At 40.7% G+C, this 18261-nt stretch overlaps 1 protein-coding gene across 4 annotated transcripts in view; it reads left to right on the top strand.

Annotated features, from left to right (window-relative positions):
- Positions 1–18261, top strand: part of RXFP1 (relaxin family peptide receptor 1) — a 379356-nt gene that overhangs the window by 344190 nt on the left and 16905 nt on the right. For all 4 annotated transcript variants that reach the window (XM_056561804.1, XM_056561796.1, XM_056561789.1 and 1 more), the window contains 6 exons: positions 963–1034; positions 1555–1626; positions 4486–4557; positions 7869–7940; positions 12137–12366; positions 15184–15594. In XM_056561804.1, coding sequence (XP_056417779.1) covers positions 963–1034; positions 1555–1626; positions 4486–4557; positions 7869–7940; positions 12137–12366; positions 15184–15594 — 929 coding nt within the window. The remainder of the gene's footprint in view (positions 1–962; positions 1035–1554; positions 1627–4485; positions 4558–7868; positions 7941–12136; positions 12367–15183; positions 15595–18261) is intronic.

The following is an 18261-nucleotide window of genomic DNA, read 5'->3' as shown; positions in this document are numbered from 1 at the left end:
CTTCAAACAATTTCCAAAGACACTTATCGTGTAGAAGGGACATTTCTTATTACAAATTATATCAAATTAGTTTCAATATTTGCAGTACACGCCGTTTTGGGCATGAATACTAGATACAAAGTTAAAGCAGCAGAGTGAAATAAACAATTAAAGGGAGTCTGTCAGCCATATTGGCTGCTAAGAGCTGCAGACACTGTTGATAGCCAGTAATGTATGAAAGCAAACTGTACCTTTCCCGGAGCTGACGGTGGTTGTCACTCTTCTAAAACTGCCTTTTAATTTCTATGCCAAGTGTCAAGGAGGCGTATCCAAGCCGTTTAAGTTCCACAGCCTGGCACACCTCCATGCTTGCCCTCACCTCCTAGCCTCTGACGTGCAGGGCTCTGTACTACGAACCATAGCTAGTCCAGAGAACACATGTTTGTGAACATATAGTTTGTACAGTCACAGTTCGTAGATAGCCAGCACGGCACTACTTCCCTATTTGAGTGTAGAACAATGATGAAATGGCAGACTTGGACTAGGAATGCTGGAGGTGGTGCTCTGATTGACAATAGTGCATGAAGACGTTTCAAAGAAGCAGGAAAATAATCGGCAACTCACCGCAACCAGCTGAATAAATCTTCTTTTATTTCATACTCACAAATATGTTACATGGGAAGAGGGTAGTGGGGGGACACAGGATGGCGACCACGCTCCGTTTCGCACTTTGATCGTGCTTCCTCCGGCCATGGCCGGAGGAAGCACGATCACCGTGTGAAACGGAGATTGGTCGCCATCCTGTGTCCCCCCCACTACCCTCTTCCCATGTAACATATTTGTGAGTATGAAATAAAAGAAGATTTATTCAGCTGGTTGCGGTGAGTTGCCGATTATTTTCCTGCTTCTTTGAATAGTTTGTACAGTATTTACTTACAGTACCTGCTGAATGTCTGTTTTGAATTGGTATGTTTGTTTTGCAGAGTTTTGCGGAAGAATAAAATCCTTGCAATAAGTGACAACACTTTTTCATCCCTCTCTAGATTGGATGAGTTGTAAGTATTGTAGAATCTCACTGAAATTACCGCTGGGGTTCAATATACTATCTGATAAGACATCTGCAACCATAAAGTGAAAGTCCTGGCACTCGTATTTCTTTCAAATGCTTTGAGTTTATTAGAGAATATTCCTTTGGTCCACATCCATAGCAACGAACAAATGGGTGCAGACTTCATAGTATAATCTTTGTATCCAGTCATAGGACTGCTTTGACAAACAGAAAGTCTATTGACAAGAATACTCAGTATAAAAATCTGTAGTATATTTTGCCAATCATTAATAATCTTGATACAAATTGGATTACACATTGTTTTGGATTATACACATTCCTAGAAAAATACTGTATGTAAAATGGAGTAGAGAAGCTAAAGGAGAAAGTATACAATGGAACGCTAGCCTAAAAGAAGCAGTTATCACAAATATAATATAATTGCTTAAAAAGGAATAATATACTAACCCTTGAAAATGTTGTATAATCATAATAAACACAGGCATTTTTTTGTTGTTTTTTTACAGAGACTTGGCTAATAACAGAATTGAAGCATTTTCTTCCTCTTTACTGAAGGACATGAAGGAATTATCACAACTGTAAGCCTCTGAATGTGGTTTCAGTGTTCTGAATGCAACATAATCCCAGTAAATACCAACTGTAATAAAATATATTGAAAATCTACATAAATACAGCGGGGAGAATAAATAAAGACGGAAAACACCAACTGTCGGGTTTTGTCTATAACAACCAATCACAGCTCAGCTTTATTATCTTTACAAGCTCTGGTAAAATGAAAACTGAGCTCTGATTGATTGCTATGGGCAAAACTAGGCAGTTTTTGTTTTTACCATTTTTATTAATTTCCCTAGTGAAATTAATAAAAATGGTACAGACCAAAAGTTTGGACACACCTTCTCATTCAGAGTTTTTTTTTTATTTTCATGACTTTGTAAATTGTAGATTCACATTGAAGGCATTAAAACTATGAATTAACACATGTGGAATTATATACATAACAAAAAAGTGTGAAACAACTGAAAATATGTCATGTTCTAGGCTCTTCAAAGTAGCCACCTTTTGCTTTGATTACTGCTTTGCACACTCTTGGCATTCTCTTGTTTCTCTTGTTTGAGATTCAAGAGGTAGTCACCTGAACTGGTTTTCACTTCACATGTGTGCTGGTGTGGAGGAGGAGGTGTGATGGCGTGGGGCTGCTTTGCTGGTGACACTGTTGGGGATTTATTCAAAATTGAAGGCATACTGAACAAGCATGTCTACCACAACATCTTGCAGTGGCATGCTATTCCATCCGGTTTGCATTTTGTTGGACCATCATTTATTTTTCAACAGGACAATGATCCCCAAACACACCTCTAGGCTGTGTAAGGGCTATTTGACCAAGAATGAGAGTAATGAGTGATGGGGTGCTGTGCCAAATGACCTGGCCTCCACATTCACCAGACCTGAACCCAATCGAGATGGTTTGGGGTGAGCTGGACCGCAGAGTGAAGGCAAAAAAGGCCAACAAGTGCTAAGCATCTCTGGGAACTCCTTCAAGACTGTTGGAAGACCATTTCAGGTGACTACCTCTTGAAGCTCATCAAGAGAATGCCAAGAGTGTGCAAAGCAGTAATCAAAGCAAAAGGTGTCTAGAGCCTAGAATATGACATATGTTCACACTTTTTTTGTTATGTATATAATTCCACATGTGTTAATTCATAGTTTTGATGCCTTCAGTGTGAATCTACAATTTTCATAGTCATGAAAATAAAGAAAACTCTGAATGAGAAGGTGTGTCCAAACTTTTGGTCTGTACTGTGTATGTATGTATATATATATATATATATATATATATATATATATATACATATAGTGTATAAGTGAAAATAATAGGATATAGCAGAATAAATTGTCCTTGTCTGCTCAATCCTCAAGGTTTTTTTTTTTGCCAACTATAGCGGTAATACTTTTATGTTATTAGTCTGGGTGGTTTAAAAGACCTGATGGCTTAACAGCTTTCTTTTCCTTCCCTCAAACACTGGCATTAGAAGAGAAAGCCACAGCCAGAAACTTCTGGTGGTGGTTTATATCAGGGGGCAACATTAGGATGGGGTACTGAAATTCAAAATGTCCAGTCCTTTCAACTGACCCTTATACACATTGTCCCGTTGAAATCGGCATTATCAGCTGACTTTTCTCTAATGCGTATGATGGCCCTAGTGCTATACCATATTATTATTATTCCTCCTAGAAACTTATGAATAAGCTGCTGTTACCATTCACCTTGTCAGCAGAGTGTGTTCATATACATTCTGACACTACCAGTACAGATTGCTGTAAATAAAGCTGTTTTCATACTGACATCATCATTTACAGTAAATAGTAAAAGATAGAACAGTTGTGGCACTTCTAATCCATAGTGCTAATTCAGACACTGTGTTGCGGAAACTCTATAAGCACCAGTCTCATGGAGCGGACAAGGTGGTGCTACACATATTAGCCTAAGTTGTCTAAAAACATGACTTGAAAAACAGAAGAAAGTAATGAAGCACTCACCCACTGTTCCTTATTATACCTTTATTCCAACTATGAAAACAGTGTAATATACAACGAGACAGGTGCAGGGGAGCAGATAACAATCATGAGGCAGGGGAGATTGCATCCAGAAGGGCTACAATTGTTTCACACTAGATCAGCACTTCATCTGGGCCACAGTGTGATGAGGCACTGACCTAGCGTGAAGCCCTTCTGTGTGTGTTTTCTGCCCTTCTGTGCTTGCTTGTCATCTGCTCCCCTACACCTGTCTTACACAGTTTTTTTTTAATCATTGGAATAAAAGTATCATAAGGAACAGAGGGTGAGTGCTCCATTACATTCTGTTTTTCAAATAATAATCTACAATAGCCATCACCAGATTTACGTTTGTCTTATAGGGAAGAATAATGCAGCAGACTTTGCTATTCTGGCAATCTAGGTGCCGCAGAAAACTGACTGAACAAACACACAATTATAAAGACACCAGTACACATGAGATTAAAGTTGATTAAAATAGATTATTTCATCTATAAAAGTTTATCAAGTAAAATTTAAGGAATAATCTATATAGATGACCAATGTCACCGCGTCACATGAAATTTATTCACATGTGTTTGAGATGTTCATCCGATGGTCTCTAATCCAGAACATTTTTGAAAAGATAATTCATCCTTCGCCCTGTGTCATTGATCATGTATGGCCAGTGTGAATGACTGTAATGTATATATGACAGCATCGCCAGACAATACTTCATTCAGCGGTTGCTCAACCATCAGCCAGTGTATGGCAACTGTCATATTATTGAATATATTTTCCTGCAACCTATTCTTTCTACAGCAATTTGTCAAGACAAACATTACACTAGAGTAGATTTCATCAATGAAATCTAACACCTCTATTTTCTACTTTCATATACCCAGAAATATTTCCTACAACCCATTACAGAAGATTCAAGTGGACCAGTTTGATTATGTACCTACCCTGAAATCCTTGTAAGTATTGCAATAAAAATTGTTCAGAATTGTTCAGAATGTTGTTTTGCAATATATATTGATATATATATATATATATATATATATATATATATATATATACTAGCTGAGTACACAGCGTTGCCCGGTTTTTCCTTCCTAATCCTTGTTGTGGAGGAAAATCAACAGAGGAAGATTTTGACTTCATATTCCTTCTTCATATGTTGTTGTTATATCCCAACCCCCTATCTCGTCCTCATACCCTGACCTCCTATCCTGTCCTCCTATCCAGTCATCCTATCCAGTCCTCCTATCCCGTCCTCCTATCCCGTCATCCTATCTCGACCTCCTATCCTGTCCTCCTATCTCGACCTCCTATCCCATCCTCCTATCCCGTCCTCCTATCCCGTCCTCCTATCTCGACCTCCTTTCCCAACCTCCTATCCCGATCTACTATCCCGACCTCCTATCCCATTCTCCTATCCCGTCCTCCTATCCCGTCCTCCTATCTCGACCTCCTATCTCGATCTCCTATCCCGTCCTCATATCCCGTCCTCATATCCCGTCCTCCTATCTCGACCTCCTATCTTGACCTCCTATTCCAACCTCCTATCCCGACTTCATATCCCATCCTCCTATCTCGACCTCCTATCTAATATCAAATTACAGATTAGACATTCTTATAATATGTCATCAAAAGTTAGATTTTATTTCCATCATGTACACTTTCAAAATAACAGAAAACAAAAAAATGGTGTCTGCAAAAGTTTGGGCACCCTGCAGAATTTATAGCATGCAATGCCCCCTTTGCAAAGCTGAGAACTGCCAGTGTCATGGATTGTTCTCAATCATCATCTGGGAAGACCAGGTGATGTCAATCTCAAAGGTTTTAAATGCCAAGACTCATCTGACCTTGCCCCAACAATCAGCACCATGGGTTCTTCTAAGCAGTTGTCTAGAAATCTGAAACTGAAAATAGTTGACGCTCACAAAGCTGGAGAAGGCTATAAGAAGATAGCAAAATGTTTTCAGATGTCAATATCCTCTGTTCGGAATGTAATTAAGAAATGTCAGTCATCAGGAACAGTGGAAGTTAAAGCAAGATCTGGAAGACCAAGAAAAATATCAGACAGAACAGCTCACAGGATTGTGATAAAAACAATTCAACCACCACGTTTGACTGCACAATCCCTCCAGAAAGATCTGGCAGACACTGGAGTTGTGGTACACTATTCCACTATAAAGAGATACTTGTACAAATATGGTCTTCATGGAAGAGTCATCAGAAGAAAACCTCTTCTACGTCCTCACCACAAATATCAGTATTTGAACTTTGCAAATGAACATATAGACAAGCCTGATGCATTTTGGAAACAAGTTCTGTGGACCGATGAGGTTAAAATTGAACTTTTTTGCGGGAATGAGCAAAGGTACGTTTGGAGAAGAAAGGGAACAGAATTTAATTAAAAGAACCTCTGTCCAGCTGTTAAGCATGGGGTGGATCAATAATGCTTTGGGGTTGCATTGCAGCCAGTGGCACAGGGAACATCTCACAAGTAGAAGAAAAAAGGGATTCAATAAAATTTCAGCAAATTTTGGATGCTAACTTGATGCCATCTGTTAAAAAGCTGAAGTTAAAGAGAGGATGGCTTCTACAAATGGATAATGATCCTAAACATACCTCGAAATCCAGGGGGGATTCAATCAAGAGGCGTAAACTGAAGGTTTTGCCATGGCCCCATGGCGTCACAATCTCCTGACCTCAACATAATTGAAAATCTATGGATAGACCTTAAAAGAGCAGTGCGTGACAGACAGCCCAGAAATCTCAAAGAACTGGAAGACTTTTGTAAGGAAGAATGGGCAAAGATACCTCAAACAAGAATTGAAATACTCTTGGCTGGCTACAAAAAGCGTTTACAAGCTGTGATACATGCCAAAGGGGGCAGTACATGTGCATGATGGGAGAATATCCCCATAGGAACTGCACAGCTCCCGGGACGTGAGTCATCAGAGAGCAGTTAGACAGAAAGCAACAACTCAACTTAATCAAAGTAATTTACAAATCTGTTTAACTTTCCGGAGCCAGTTGATATATAAAAAAAAGTTTTGGCCTGGAATACCCCTTTAACTCTGCAGGGTGCCCAAACTTTTGCACACACCATTTTTTTTTGTTTTCTGTTATTTTGAAAGTGTAAATGATGGAAATAAAATCTAACTTTTGTTGACATATTATAAGAATGTCTAATCTGTAATTTGATGCCTTTTGGAGATTTTTCCATCTTTCCTTGGCTTCTTTATGCATATTAATACATATTTTTACCTGGGGTGCCCAAACTTATGATCCCCACTGTATATATATATATATATATATATATATATATATATATATATATATAATCAAATCTGCTCTTCCTCTTTGCAGATACACTGCCCAGAAAGTGTGGCAAAGGCAGAAGTGGACCAGCTGGAAGGGAGAAGAACACCTTCCATTATATTTCTCCTTTAGCTGCATCCACTTTTCCTTTTGGCGCATTTCTGCTGCAAAAAATCTGCTGCATATCTTTAACATGTGTTCCTAGCTTGACTGCGATTGCTCGGTAGATTTATCAACATATATACAGATTATTACTGGAACGGTCCTTTATATAATAATATGTATGTGCGGAAACAAGGCCATATATATCTGATCCCGATGCAACTTATATAGTACAGTAACATAATTTATTGTGTAATTTACTATGCTATCCATTTATATGGTAGAGAGTGGTTGGGACTTTTTCCGGCATACAGGCCCTATTATATTGGGTGGTTATAGACCAAACTGATATTGCCCTGTAATGGGGCCAGAAATTAGCCGACAAATGTGCAAAGGCTTGTTCGTCTGCTGATATTTGACAGGTTAAAAAACCATTGTTCATTGGCCACACATTTCAATGTGTAATAGGGGAGGTGTGGCTGACACATGATGGAAGGAACAATGAAAGTGCCATACAAATGATCCAGCCATCAATAGTCAAGTCTTGTTATATGCTTTTTAAATTAGCACCATCCATACAGCGCTGATGTAATTGGGCCCTATGGGGGAGATTTATAAAACCTGTTCAGAGGAAAAGTAGATTGCTTCTTTTTTTTCATTTCTGAAAAGACCTCTCAAAAAATAAAAGAAGCGATCTGATTGGTAACTTTGGGCAACTTAGCAACTTTTCTTCTGGACAGGTTTTGATAAATCTCCCCCTATGCATCTACATGGGACTGCACCCCTAGCTACTTCCCTGTATGTAGAAAAAGACTTCACACACTTATGAGCTTTGTGTTATTTTGTGCTTCAGAAGTCTTGAGGGAATTGAAATTCCAAATATTCAAAGAAGAATGTTTATGCCCCTCAAAAATCTCACCCACATGTAAGTATTTTTTTCCCACTGAAATAGAATCTGTTTCTGCTGTTATACACACCAGTATATTTCCACATCCAAATGGTCTCATGGCACATAAAATAAAATCAATGCTCTTCATTCTGGTTCTCATTGTTGGCTGCAAAGATATAGGGGAGCAATATTTTTACTTTCATGTGAGTGCAGTTAGGAAACATCAGTCACAATTATGGTCACAAGAAAAATATCAACAACTGTGACTTTTTTGAATTGCTGAAATATAAACAACTGGGCAATTCATATGATTTGGGCCTGACATAAAAATTTACAAATCTTAAAGGGTTCTCCGGAGCTAATACATCTTATCCCCTATGCAAATGTTAGGGGATAAGATGTATGGTGGCGGGGGTCCTGCCGCCGGGGACCCCCGCAATCTGTCCTTGCACACCCAGTTTTGTGAGCTCTCCGCAGAGCTGGTGGCTCCAAGTGTGTAGCGTGACAACCACGGGGCCTGAGTATCGTGATGTCACGACTCTGCCACAGTGTGACATCACGCCCGGCCCCCTTAATGCAAATCTATGGGAGGGGGCATGACAGCCGCCATGCCCCCTCCCATAGACTTGCATTGAGGGGGCGGAGCGTGACATCACACGGGGACGGAGTTGTGACATCATGATAATCTGGCCCCATGGTCGTCACGCTACACACTCTAAGTATTAGGGCCAGAGTAACCCTTTAAGTTATTTTACATAAAGCCACTTGAGTCGTTGCAATTAGTATAACACAGGACAGGAATGCATGCAGAAATAAATAATTTATTGTAGTAGTAGTAATAAAAAGCCATACAGAAATTAAACACAATGGCCCTCATTTACTATTCTAAACCCGACTTGTTTTGTCGGGTTTTTTTGGCGCATCTTTGTCTGCGACATGTCGCAGACATCGTGCGCCAGTCTGCAACACGATGCAACATTTTTTCCCGACGGACCCGATGTGGATTCTCCCAAACCCGAAAAAGGGGCGTAACCCGACATTTCTGAGCTTTCCCACGTATTTACAAAGGTTTCCAACCCGAATTTGTTCAATTGTTGTGGATTTTTTCCCGACAACTCAGAGGAGTTGGAAACCAAAACCCACGTGCGACAAACAGGATGCGACATAATAATAAATACCAGGGGAAAAAAGCAGTCGGGTAAGAAAGCAACATAGACTTACAACCCGATTTTCGAAGTAAATGAGGGCCAATGTGTTAGCATTATCTCACTACATCACCATAGCTACTAAGTAACATAGAAACCTCAATACTACATGGCAATCAAACAGATATATATGTATGACGCATGAACAACAGCAACACATCAGACCATATGTATTATAACTGCTGAATGTCTGCCCTGAATGAGAGTACCATGACCAATCTACTGACACTTTGGTAATAAAAACTCAATATGGAATTACTCAACAAGTTACCAGCCTGAGGCCACTTTCACACTGCCGTTGTGCCCCATCAAGAACGGCTGTTAAAACCTCTTTTTTTTGTGCTTTTAACTGCCGTTCTCATGATGGGGCACAAAGGGCAACATCGGGTCCCGATGGCTCCCATTTACTCTTATGGGGTCCGTCAGGAGACATTATTTTTTGGGAATAGCGGGAGAAAAAGACTCGCAAGCAGTATTTCTTCTCCTGTTATTCCCCCCGGCTCCCCTGAGGGGCATCATCCTGCCATTATGAAAGGAACTGTTATGCCGAGCGCTCCGGGTCTCCACTCCTCCCCGGAGCGCTCGCAGCGTATTCCTGTTCGCAGCGCCCCGGTCAGACCCGCTGACCGGGAGCGCTGCGATAATGTCTCTAGCCGGGATGCGATCCGCGATGCGGGAAGCGCCCGCTCGCGATTCGCATCCCGGCCAACTTACCAGACTCGTTCCCCGTCTGTTCTGTCCTGGCACGTGCGGCCCCGCACCCTAGGGCACGCGCATGCCGGCTCTCTGCGATTTAAAGGGCCGGTGCGCCACTGATTGGCGTCTGGTTCTAATTAGTGTGTTCACCTGTGCACTTCCCTATATTACCTCACTTCCCCTTCCCTTCCTTGCCGGATCTTGTTGCCATTGTGCCAGTGAAAGCGTTATTTGTATGTCCCAAGCCTGTGTTCCAGACCTCTTGCCGTTGCCCCTGACTACGATCCTTGCTGCCTGCCCTGACCTTCTGCTAAGTCCGACCTTGCTCTTGCCTAATCCCTTGTACCGCGCCTATCTCAGCAATCAGAGAGGTTGAGCCGTTGCCGGCGGATACGACCTGGTTGCTACTGCCGCTGCAAGACCATCCTGCTTTGCGGCGGCTCTGGTGAATACCAGTAGCAACTTAGAACCGGTCCGCCGGCACGGTCCACGCCAATCCCTCTCTGACACAGAGGATCCACCTCCAGCTTGCCGAATCCTGACAGGAACCTTACAATATTGCTACAGTGCTTTCACTCCAAAACAGGGGGCACTTCTTTACTATGTCAGCCAGGATTTCTTAATAGAGCTGCAATATCTATTGAGAAATTTCAAGTGACAGGACACTATAATTGACATCCGCAACCAGACGGGTAAATTAAGTAGAACCTGGGACAGTATTACGCCTAATAATAATTTTCAGAATGAAGAAATATAAGTAATCTTATACATTACCAAAGCCCACCAAAGTGTCAGAGATATGTGGTCCAACACAAGGATTATGCTAGCCCCAAGGAATATCTCCAGAAACAAAACCAAATTGTTTCTTGCTGCCTTCCCTTGTGTATATCAACATGTGGTTATTACCAAAATCTTATCAGTAGGAATACACCTCCTAAATTGTAATTTCCCAATGAATGTAGACTGGGTGTGTGCGAATGCAAATAAATAACTCTGCCATTTTTGTCCATAAATGTGCCTTCCTTCCGGTTGTTATCCAGGTACCACATCTGCCAGGGGACGCTCTAATACAAGTAATCAGGTTCCTTATCAATTAGCCATTTAAGTGTTACATATTTTAAAGCTAATTCCAGGCTGTCAACTATCAATCAATGAGGAGCTCTATATCAAGATAAACCTGACATCTTAGCCGTGAAAATGAGGGTCTCTATAGACATCCTGGAACCAGTGTGACTTTTATGACCCAACGATTTATGGAAGACTTCTCCCCACCACACATGTATCTACACCATTGTTAGATGCCAGTTAGTGGTGGTATTACCTACACAGCCTGGCACAGCATGGAGCCTAATGTCAACAGTTCACTCTAGGAATCTTACCAGGCCCCAGAGTCTTCAATTCTGCATACAACATCAACTGAGAATATAGCACTACAAAGTAGATATAGATAACATAACTATAGAGCATGTAACATAAAATATGTAAGCTATAATGTCACTCTAATATTATGTGACAATAATGCATGTCCTCTCAGATTATTTTATGTTATATGTAATATTCTGAAGCAAATTTCCAATTATATCAGAATACCCAAACCTTTCTTTAGTCTATCTCCGTCTCCCTCATATCCTCCACCTGTCTCGGAATGTACCATGCAATGTCGGGGAGATATATATATATATATATATATATATATATATATATATCCTATTAATTGGTATATAGAGAGAAACCTTGAATTTAGTCAAAAAGTTAAACAATTGCGAGTGACCCTAACTTGAACCTGCCCGGACATGTTTGTAACACATCTAGGATGTCTACTACTTCAAATACGTTAAATTATATAAAATCCATTACACAATATAAAATAATAAGTCCTGATCTTCCTGCGTTTAAGCCCTGACACATCATAGCTGCTATTCTCAACATACAAGCTCAAGGGCAACCGAAAACTAGAGATGGAGCCTCAGTGAACAATTTTGGTGAAAAACACCATAATTTATATAATATCCAAAGATGACAGCTTATTCCGGAAAATTAAATGACATTTCAAGTACTCATTAACATCAGTACTTGCTAAGTGCAACATTTGGCCTCATGCATCAAATATAGTCTTGGTGCCTATTGTGACCAATAATAAATAAACGTTTATTTATTAAGCTGCTCAGGAAAAATAAAACATTGTTTCTGATTGATTGATTATTATGTCTTATATGATATGTTGTTCCTTTATACTCATTTGATATGATTTAACCAGTTGTGTTCTTCTGAACATCCAGATTAGACTATTCACTTCTTGCATTTATGGCTCTCCTTTTTTTTTTTTTTTAGATATTTTAAGAAATTTCAGTACTGTGGCTTTGCCCCTCATGTGCGGAATTGCAAGCCAAACACAGATGGCATCTCTTCTCTGGAAAATCTTCTTGCCAGTATAGTACAGCGGGTCTTTGTTTGGGTTGTTTCTGTGGCTACTTGCTTTGGGAACATCTTCGTCATCTGCACACGGCCATACATCAGATCCGAGAACAAGCTACATGCTATGTGTATCATTTCTCTTTGTTGTAAGTAAAATTATGTGAAATTCCTGGTAATTGGAAATTTTTCTCTAGTACAATGTGTTCCAGCATTAAAGGGGTTATCCAGGAAAAAACTTTTTTTTTATGTATCAACTGGCTCCAGAAAGTAAAACAGATTTGTAAATTACTTCTATTAAAAAAAAATCTTAATCCTTTCAGTACTTATGAGCTTCTGAAGTTAAGGTTGTTCTTTTCTGTCTAAGTGCTCTCTAATGACACCTGTCTCGGGAACCGCCCAGTTAAGAAGCAAATCCCCATAGCAAACCTCATCTAAACTGGGCGGTTCCCGAGACACGTGTCATCAGCGAGCACTTAGACAGAAAAGAACAACCTTAACTTCAGAAGCTCATAAGTACTGAAAGGGTTAAGATTTTTTTTAATAGCAGTAATTTACAAATCTGTTTAACTTTCTGGAGCCAGTTGATATATAAAAAAAGTTTATTTCTTTTATGCATTTCCATTTACACCAAAATGTCCTACAGGTTACAGAAACAGCAAAATCCAGGCAAATAAGAACAGCAGGAAACTTGGAAGAAATAGACTTATAATTCAGACATTTGACAGATCTGGAAATTAAAGTGTACCCATGTTTTTATATTTTTTTCATACTGAGTATAAAAGAAACGGAACTATGTAATATATCTCATAAAAGAAAATACTTTCTTTTCCACCTACTCCTGTACTGTGTATGATCTGTAACAGTATCTCTGCACTCACTGAAAAAAACAATACAATTATGATACATTAAAGTGCTTAAAGGGGTACTCCGTTCGTGGACATGATATCTAACAGATGTCACGTGATGTGATGTCATGCCACGCCCACTCCATTCATGTCTATTATAGGGGGCGTGACTACTGTGGTGAAGGGATGGGGCGTGGTGTGACGCTACAGCCGCAGCCACCCGAACCCAGCGTTCTGAACAAAAATGTTCAGAACACCGGGGTGCTGCCCAGAGATCGCATGGGGTCCCAGCAGCCGGACCCCCATGCTCTTTTACAGCAATTTAGCACATGTAAGGCTAGGTTCACATTGCCATTCAGGGCCCATTTGTCGACCCGTTAAGGGTCCATTCAGCTCTTTTTTTATTTTATTATTTTTTCTTAAGCCAAACGGACCCTGTAACAGGTCGGATGCAAACGACTACTGCTGGGTTCTGACTTGCATGGGGTCTGTGCTTGCACTATTTTTTTCTCCGCTAAACTTGATGAAACTGCCAACGGAGCTCCACAAAACGGAGCCCGACGTCAGTGTGAATGAGCCCTAAGTCATCTGGATGTATGCAGAGTACTGGTAAATTGTTGGTAGCCCACACACCATGGGGGAGATTTATTAAACCTTGCACAGGGTAACAGTTGAGCAGTTGCCCAAAGTAACCAAACAGATATCTTAATTTATTTTTAAAAAGGCCTTTGAAAAATGAATGCTGGAAACTGATGGGTTGCTATAGGCAACTGTGCTCCACTGTTCATTTGTACAAGGTTGATAAATCCCCCCATATAAAAACAATCCAATAATTCAACATACATACCCTGTTTCCCCAAAAATACACCCTACCCCAAAAATAAGCCCTAGCTGGATTATCGGGGTGGGCTGCAATATAAGCCCTACCTCGAAAATAAGACCTAGGGCCAGGGGTACTCAACTGGTGGACTGCGGCCACCAGTAATGCGATGCGGTGTGGAGGATGGGGGGGCTGCAGGAGTGTGGAGGATGGGGGGCTGTGGGAGGATGGTGGCTGTATAGCAGTGTGGAGAATGGGGGCTGTGGGAGGATGGGGGGCTGTGGCAGTGTGGAAGATGGGGGAGATGCGGCATCCTCCACACTGCTACAGCCCCCCATCCCCCCCCACAGCCCCCCATCCTCCACACTCCTGCAGCCCCCATAAATAAATAAGCCCTACCCTGAAAATAAGCCCTAGTGTGTTTTTTGTGACTAAAATTAATATAAGACCCGGTCTTATTTTCGGAGAAACACGGTAGATGTAGATAAAGAGATAGATAGAAGCTGGCTGACCAGACACCATGTTGTTTCGATGAACATATCACTATTTCAAAAACAGTGTAGAAATAGGAAAATTATAATTCACTTTATTATTTGACAATGCAATGAAAATCCTCTAAAGTGCCAGGAACTAGGTGTCTCACTTCCTTTCAAATTGCTGTCTGTTGCTCAATGTCAGGAAAAATCTGGGTCTTCAGGATCATTTGAAGGATCCATGCTATGATTCTGCATGTTCTCTCCCATCTGTCCAAAAAATTACCGTCATAACAGGCCAGGCCTCCATGTGAGGGAGGCGCTATGTATGATTCTAAGTAATGAAAAGGAAGTGCCAGCATGTATGGTGCCAGCAGATATTACAGGCTGTAACATGCTCCATGAACTTAATTGGATGGTCAGAGGCTGCGCAATGGGATAGGGCCCCTCTGAGGGGAAACAAATGTTATAACCAGAAAAAATACTTTGGAAACATTCAGAAGCCTAAAAACTAAAATTACATCCTTTTATTTAGGCTTTAATTTTTTTTTTTTTATAAAACAACAGGTTCTTTTTTATGTTTAATAAAGAACAAACTATTTGCTCACATGGTTATGGAAATAAAAATGTACCCTGTTTTACCCTAGTTTTATGATTGGATTGTGTGATATAAGCATTTCTGTAAGTAAGAATTCACTTTGGGCTCACCAAGGACGAGCTTACGATTACATTATATTAATGTGTTTTATGGATCTCATATTTATCATCTCCAATTGCAGTGTACTCTTAATTAGCTTCTCAATTGAATTACTGTTTCTATTACAGGTGCCGATTGTTTAATGGGAATCTACTTATTTGTTATTGGATACTATGATGTAAAATACAGAGGTGAATACAACAAGAATGCCCAGTCCTGGATGGACAGTACACAATGTCGTCTTGTTGGATCATTAGCCATACTCTCTACGGAAGTCTCAGTCTTACTCCTTACCTACCTGACTTTGGAAAAATACATTTGCATAGTGTACCCTTTTAGGTATCTGAAACCAGGAAAATGCAGGACGATAATCACCTTAATACTTATTTGGATTATTGGTTTTATTATAGCTTTTATACCCCTCAGCAATGAACATATTTTTCACAACTACTATGGAACAAATGGAGTCTGCTTCCCACTACACTCAGAACAACCAGAAACGACTGCGGCTCAGATATACTCAGTAGTCATCTTCCTTGGTAAGACTCCCAAAATACATTGTTGTATCTGCCACATATTATGATGATGGCTATTATTTTAACATATGTAGATAAATATGAAATTAGTTTATTTATTTTTTTTTTTTTTTAAAGCAGCATTCTAGGGTGCTGTATATTTGAAAAAGTGGGATTAAATACATAACATTAGATAATAAAACGTACAATAAACAAAAACTAAAAATATGGGGCAGGTACGTGAAAATCATGGAGACATTTTTGTGAGCATTAGGCTGGATTCACACCACGGTTGCAGCGCACAGCTGCCGGATCCAGCTGGGGAAGGGAAAAACCGTGCGCTCCCGGCACCCAACTCCATTGACTTTAATGAGCCAACCGCAGCCGACCGGAGTCAGGCAGTGACTCCGGTCGGCTCATTTCTGCCCCGTATCCGGTTTTGTGACCGGACCTAAAACAGTAGTAAAGTCAATGGAGTTTGGCTCCGGTCCAGCTGGGGTATGGGAGTGCACGGTTATGTTCACACGGTGAATTGTCCAAGCTGAATTCCCATTAAATTCCCATTAAGAGATTTTGCTGCACTGTTTTTTGAAAACTGAATTTTTTACGTCAGATGTTTCTGCCACGGTAAACCGGATTACGGATTTTGCTTGGAAATGCACTGCCACGTATAAGATTGCGCATTTTCGAGTGGTCCTAGCACCTGCTGAAACTTTCAACTGTCCGGAATATGTGCTCGTGTTTCCTGGGCGGCAATTCCACACATTTTAGTGATGTGTGAACAGGGCTGGTGCAAGGATTTTTGCCAACCTAGGCAAAAGCTAATTTTGCCTCCCCCTGACTATGCCCATTGGCTCTGCCCTTTGACACGCCCCACCTTACTACTGGGGTGACACACTGTACCAAACCTCCTCAACATGTAATCACCTTACTAGGGTGACACACTGCAACAAACCTCCTCATCATGTAATCACCTTACTAGGGTGACACACTGTAACAAATCTCCTCATCATGTAATCACCTTACTAGGGCTGTAAAAAAAATAACACTCCTTATGCAATCTCCTTACTACTTAGGTAACACACTGTAATAACCCTCATCCTCATGTAATTACCTTACTACTGGGGTGACACACTATAGCAAACCTCCTCCTTATGTAATAACCTTACTACTGGGGTGACATGGTGGTGCTGGCTGGGAGGGTGTTTCGGGGGTGCTAAAGCTTCGGATGCTAGCTGGCTACTAACTTTCTTGCAGCGTGCAGAGTGGCGCCCCTATCAAGAGGGCACTCTAAGCAGCTGCCTATTTTGCCTATAGGTAGAACCGGCCCTGCGTGTAAATATACCCTTAGGCTTTGTTCACAAGGCAGAATTTCCATATAGAATCCGGAGGAAAAATGCAGCTCAGAATGGAATTGGAATTTCTGCTGTGTCTCATTCACATGACAGATTTTCTGCTGCAGAATTTCTGTAGCGAAAATTCAGCATTCTGGATTCTGCAAAAACATTGAACCTGTCTTAGAATTCTGCCGCAAAGTCCTATTAGGCCGGCTTCACACACCAATTCACTTCAATGGAATTCCCGCAGCGGAAGTTTTGCAGCAGAAATTCTACTATGTGAATGGGACAGAAGAATCCCATTGAAGTGTATTGGCTATACATTTTATGGTGGGTCAGAGACTCATTTATTGGGTTTTTGAATTCCACAATATGGGGGATTCACAGGAGAAATATTAGAGATTTTTGTCTGAGGAGCAGACAAGGGGATAGAGGTCTTGTGAGGATTGGTGGTGGTATCAGGTGATGATGGAGAGGACAGGATGTGGTACGTCCTTAAATGTCATTGTTAATAATGTCAATTTGGTGGCCAATAAGTAGCCAGTGAAGGGACCGGCAGCTGGGAAAGGCAGAGGAGGAACACGAGGAGAGGTTGATTAATTGTAAGTCAAAGTTGAGGGTAGGTTGGAAGAGAACTTGAGAGTTAAATGGAGGGGCATATAAAAGGAGTGGTTAAGGTGGGAGATGACGAGTGTGTGCACTACCATGTTGGTTGAGTCAAAGTTTTAAAAAAAATCCAACTCTTTGACTTGATTTTTGGCAAGCAATATCCTCCATGGACCCAGCACACAGTGTACTAGGGAGAGACTGCATTTATGGAGTGACAGTATTGAAAAGTCTCCTCCATGTTCCATAGCGTTATTTTAGCTAAATAAATCACATTATTTGAGGGGTCTCTTGTACAACCAAACCATTGTATGAAAAAATATGTACTATGGATACTACCACAACACTGCTTTGGGAACTTCCACGAATATTCCCTTTTAAAATTTTGCAGGTACATTTTTGCTGCACATATTCTCCTGTGAGCTTTCATAGCTAGAGCGTTCTGCCTGTGCCAAAATGATAAGGGGGTCACAGCTGTGTTCTCTATCAGGACTAGCCCAGTGCTTCATGCGCTTCTCCTAAAGGCTTAGCAGCTTCACTTCTGTAGTCAAGGTAAAGCCATAAGCTTTATAGTAACTTTAAAAGAAATGTATTGATCAGGATCTGGATTCCTTATCATAGACACTCTCGGGAAAATATCCCTACAGTCTGACAGGCTTGGGGTGGGATTATATGGTGGGAGAGATAACAAAAAATTTCATATGTTAAACAGAGATCAGGTATAAAAGTAGAGAAATTAACCTCTGGT

The sequence above is a fragment of the Hyla sarda genome, chromosome 1 (genome assembly GCF_029499605.1).
Source record: "Hyla sarda isolate aHylSar1 chromosome 1, aHylSar1.hap1, whole genome shotgun sequence".
Classification (NCBI taxonomy): domain Eukaryota; kingdom Metazoa; phylum Chordata; class Amphibia; order Anura; family Hylidae; genus Hyla; species Hyla sarda.
This window is presented reverse-complemented; position numbering and strand designations above follow the sequence as displayed.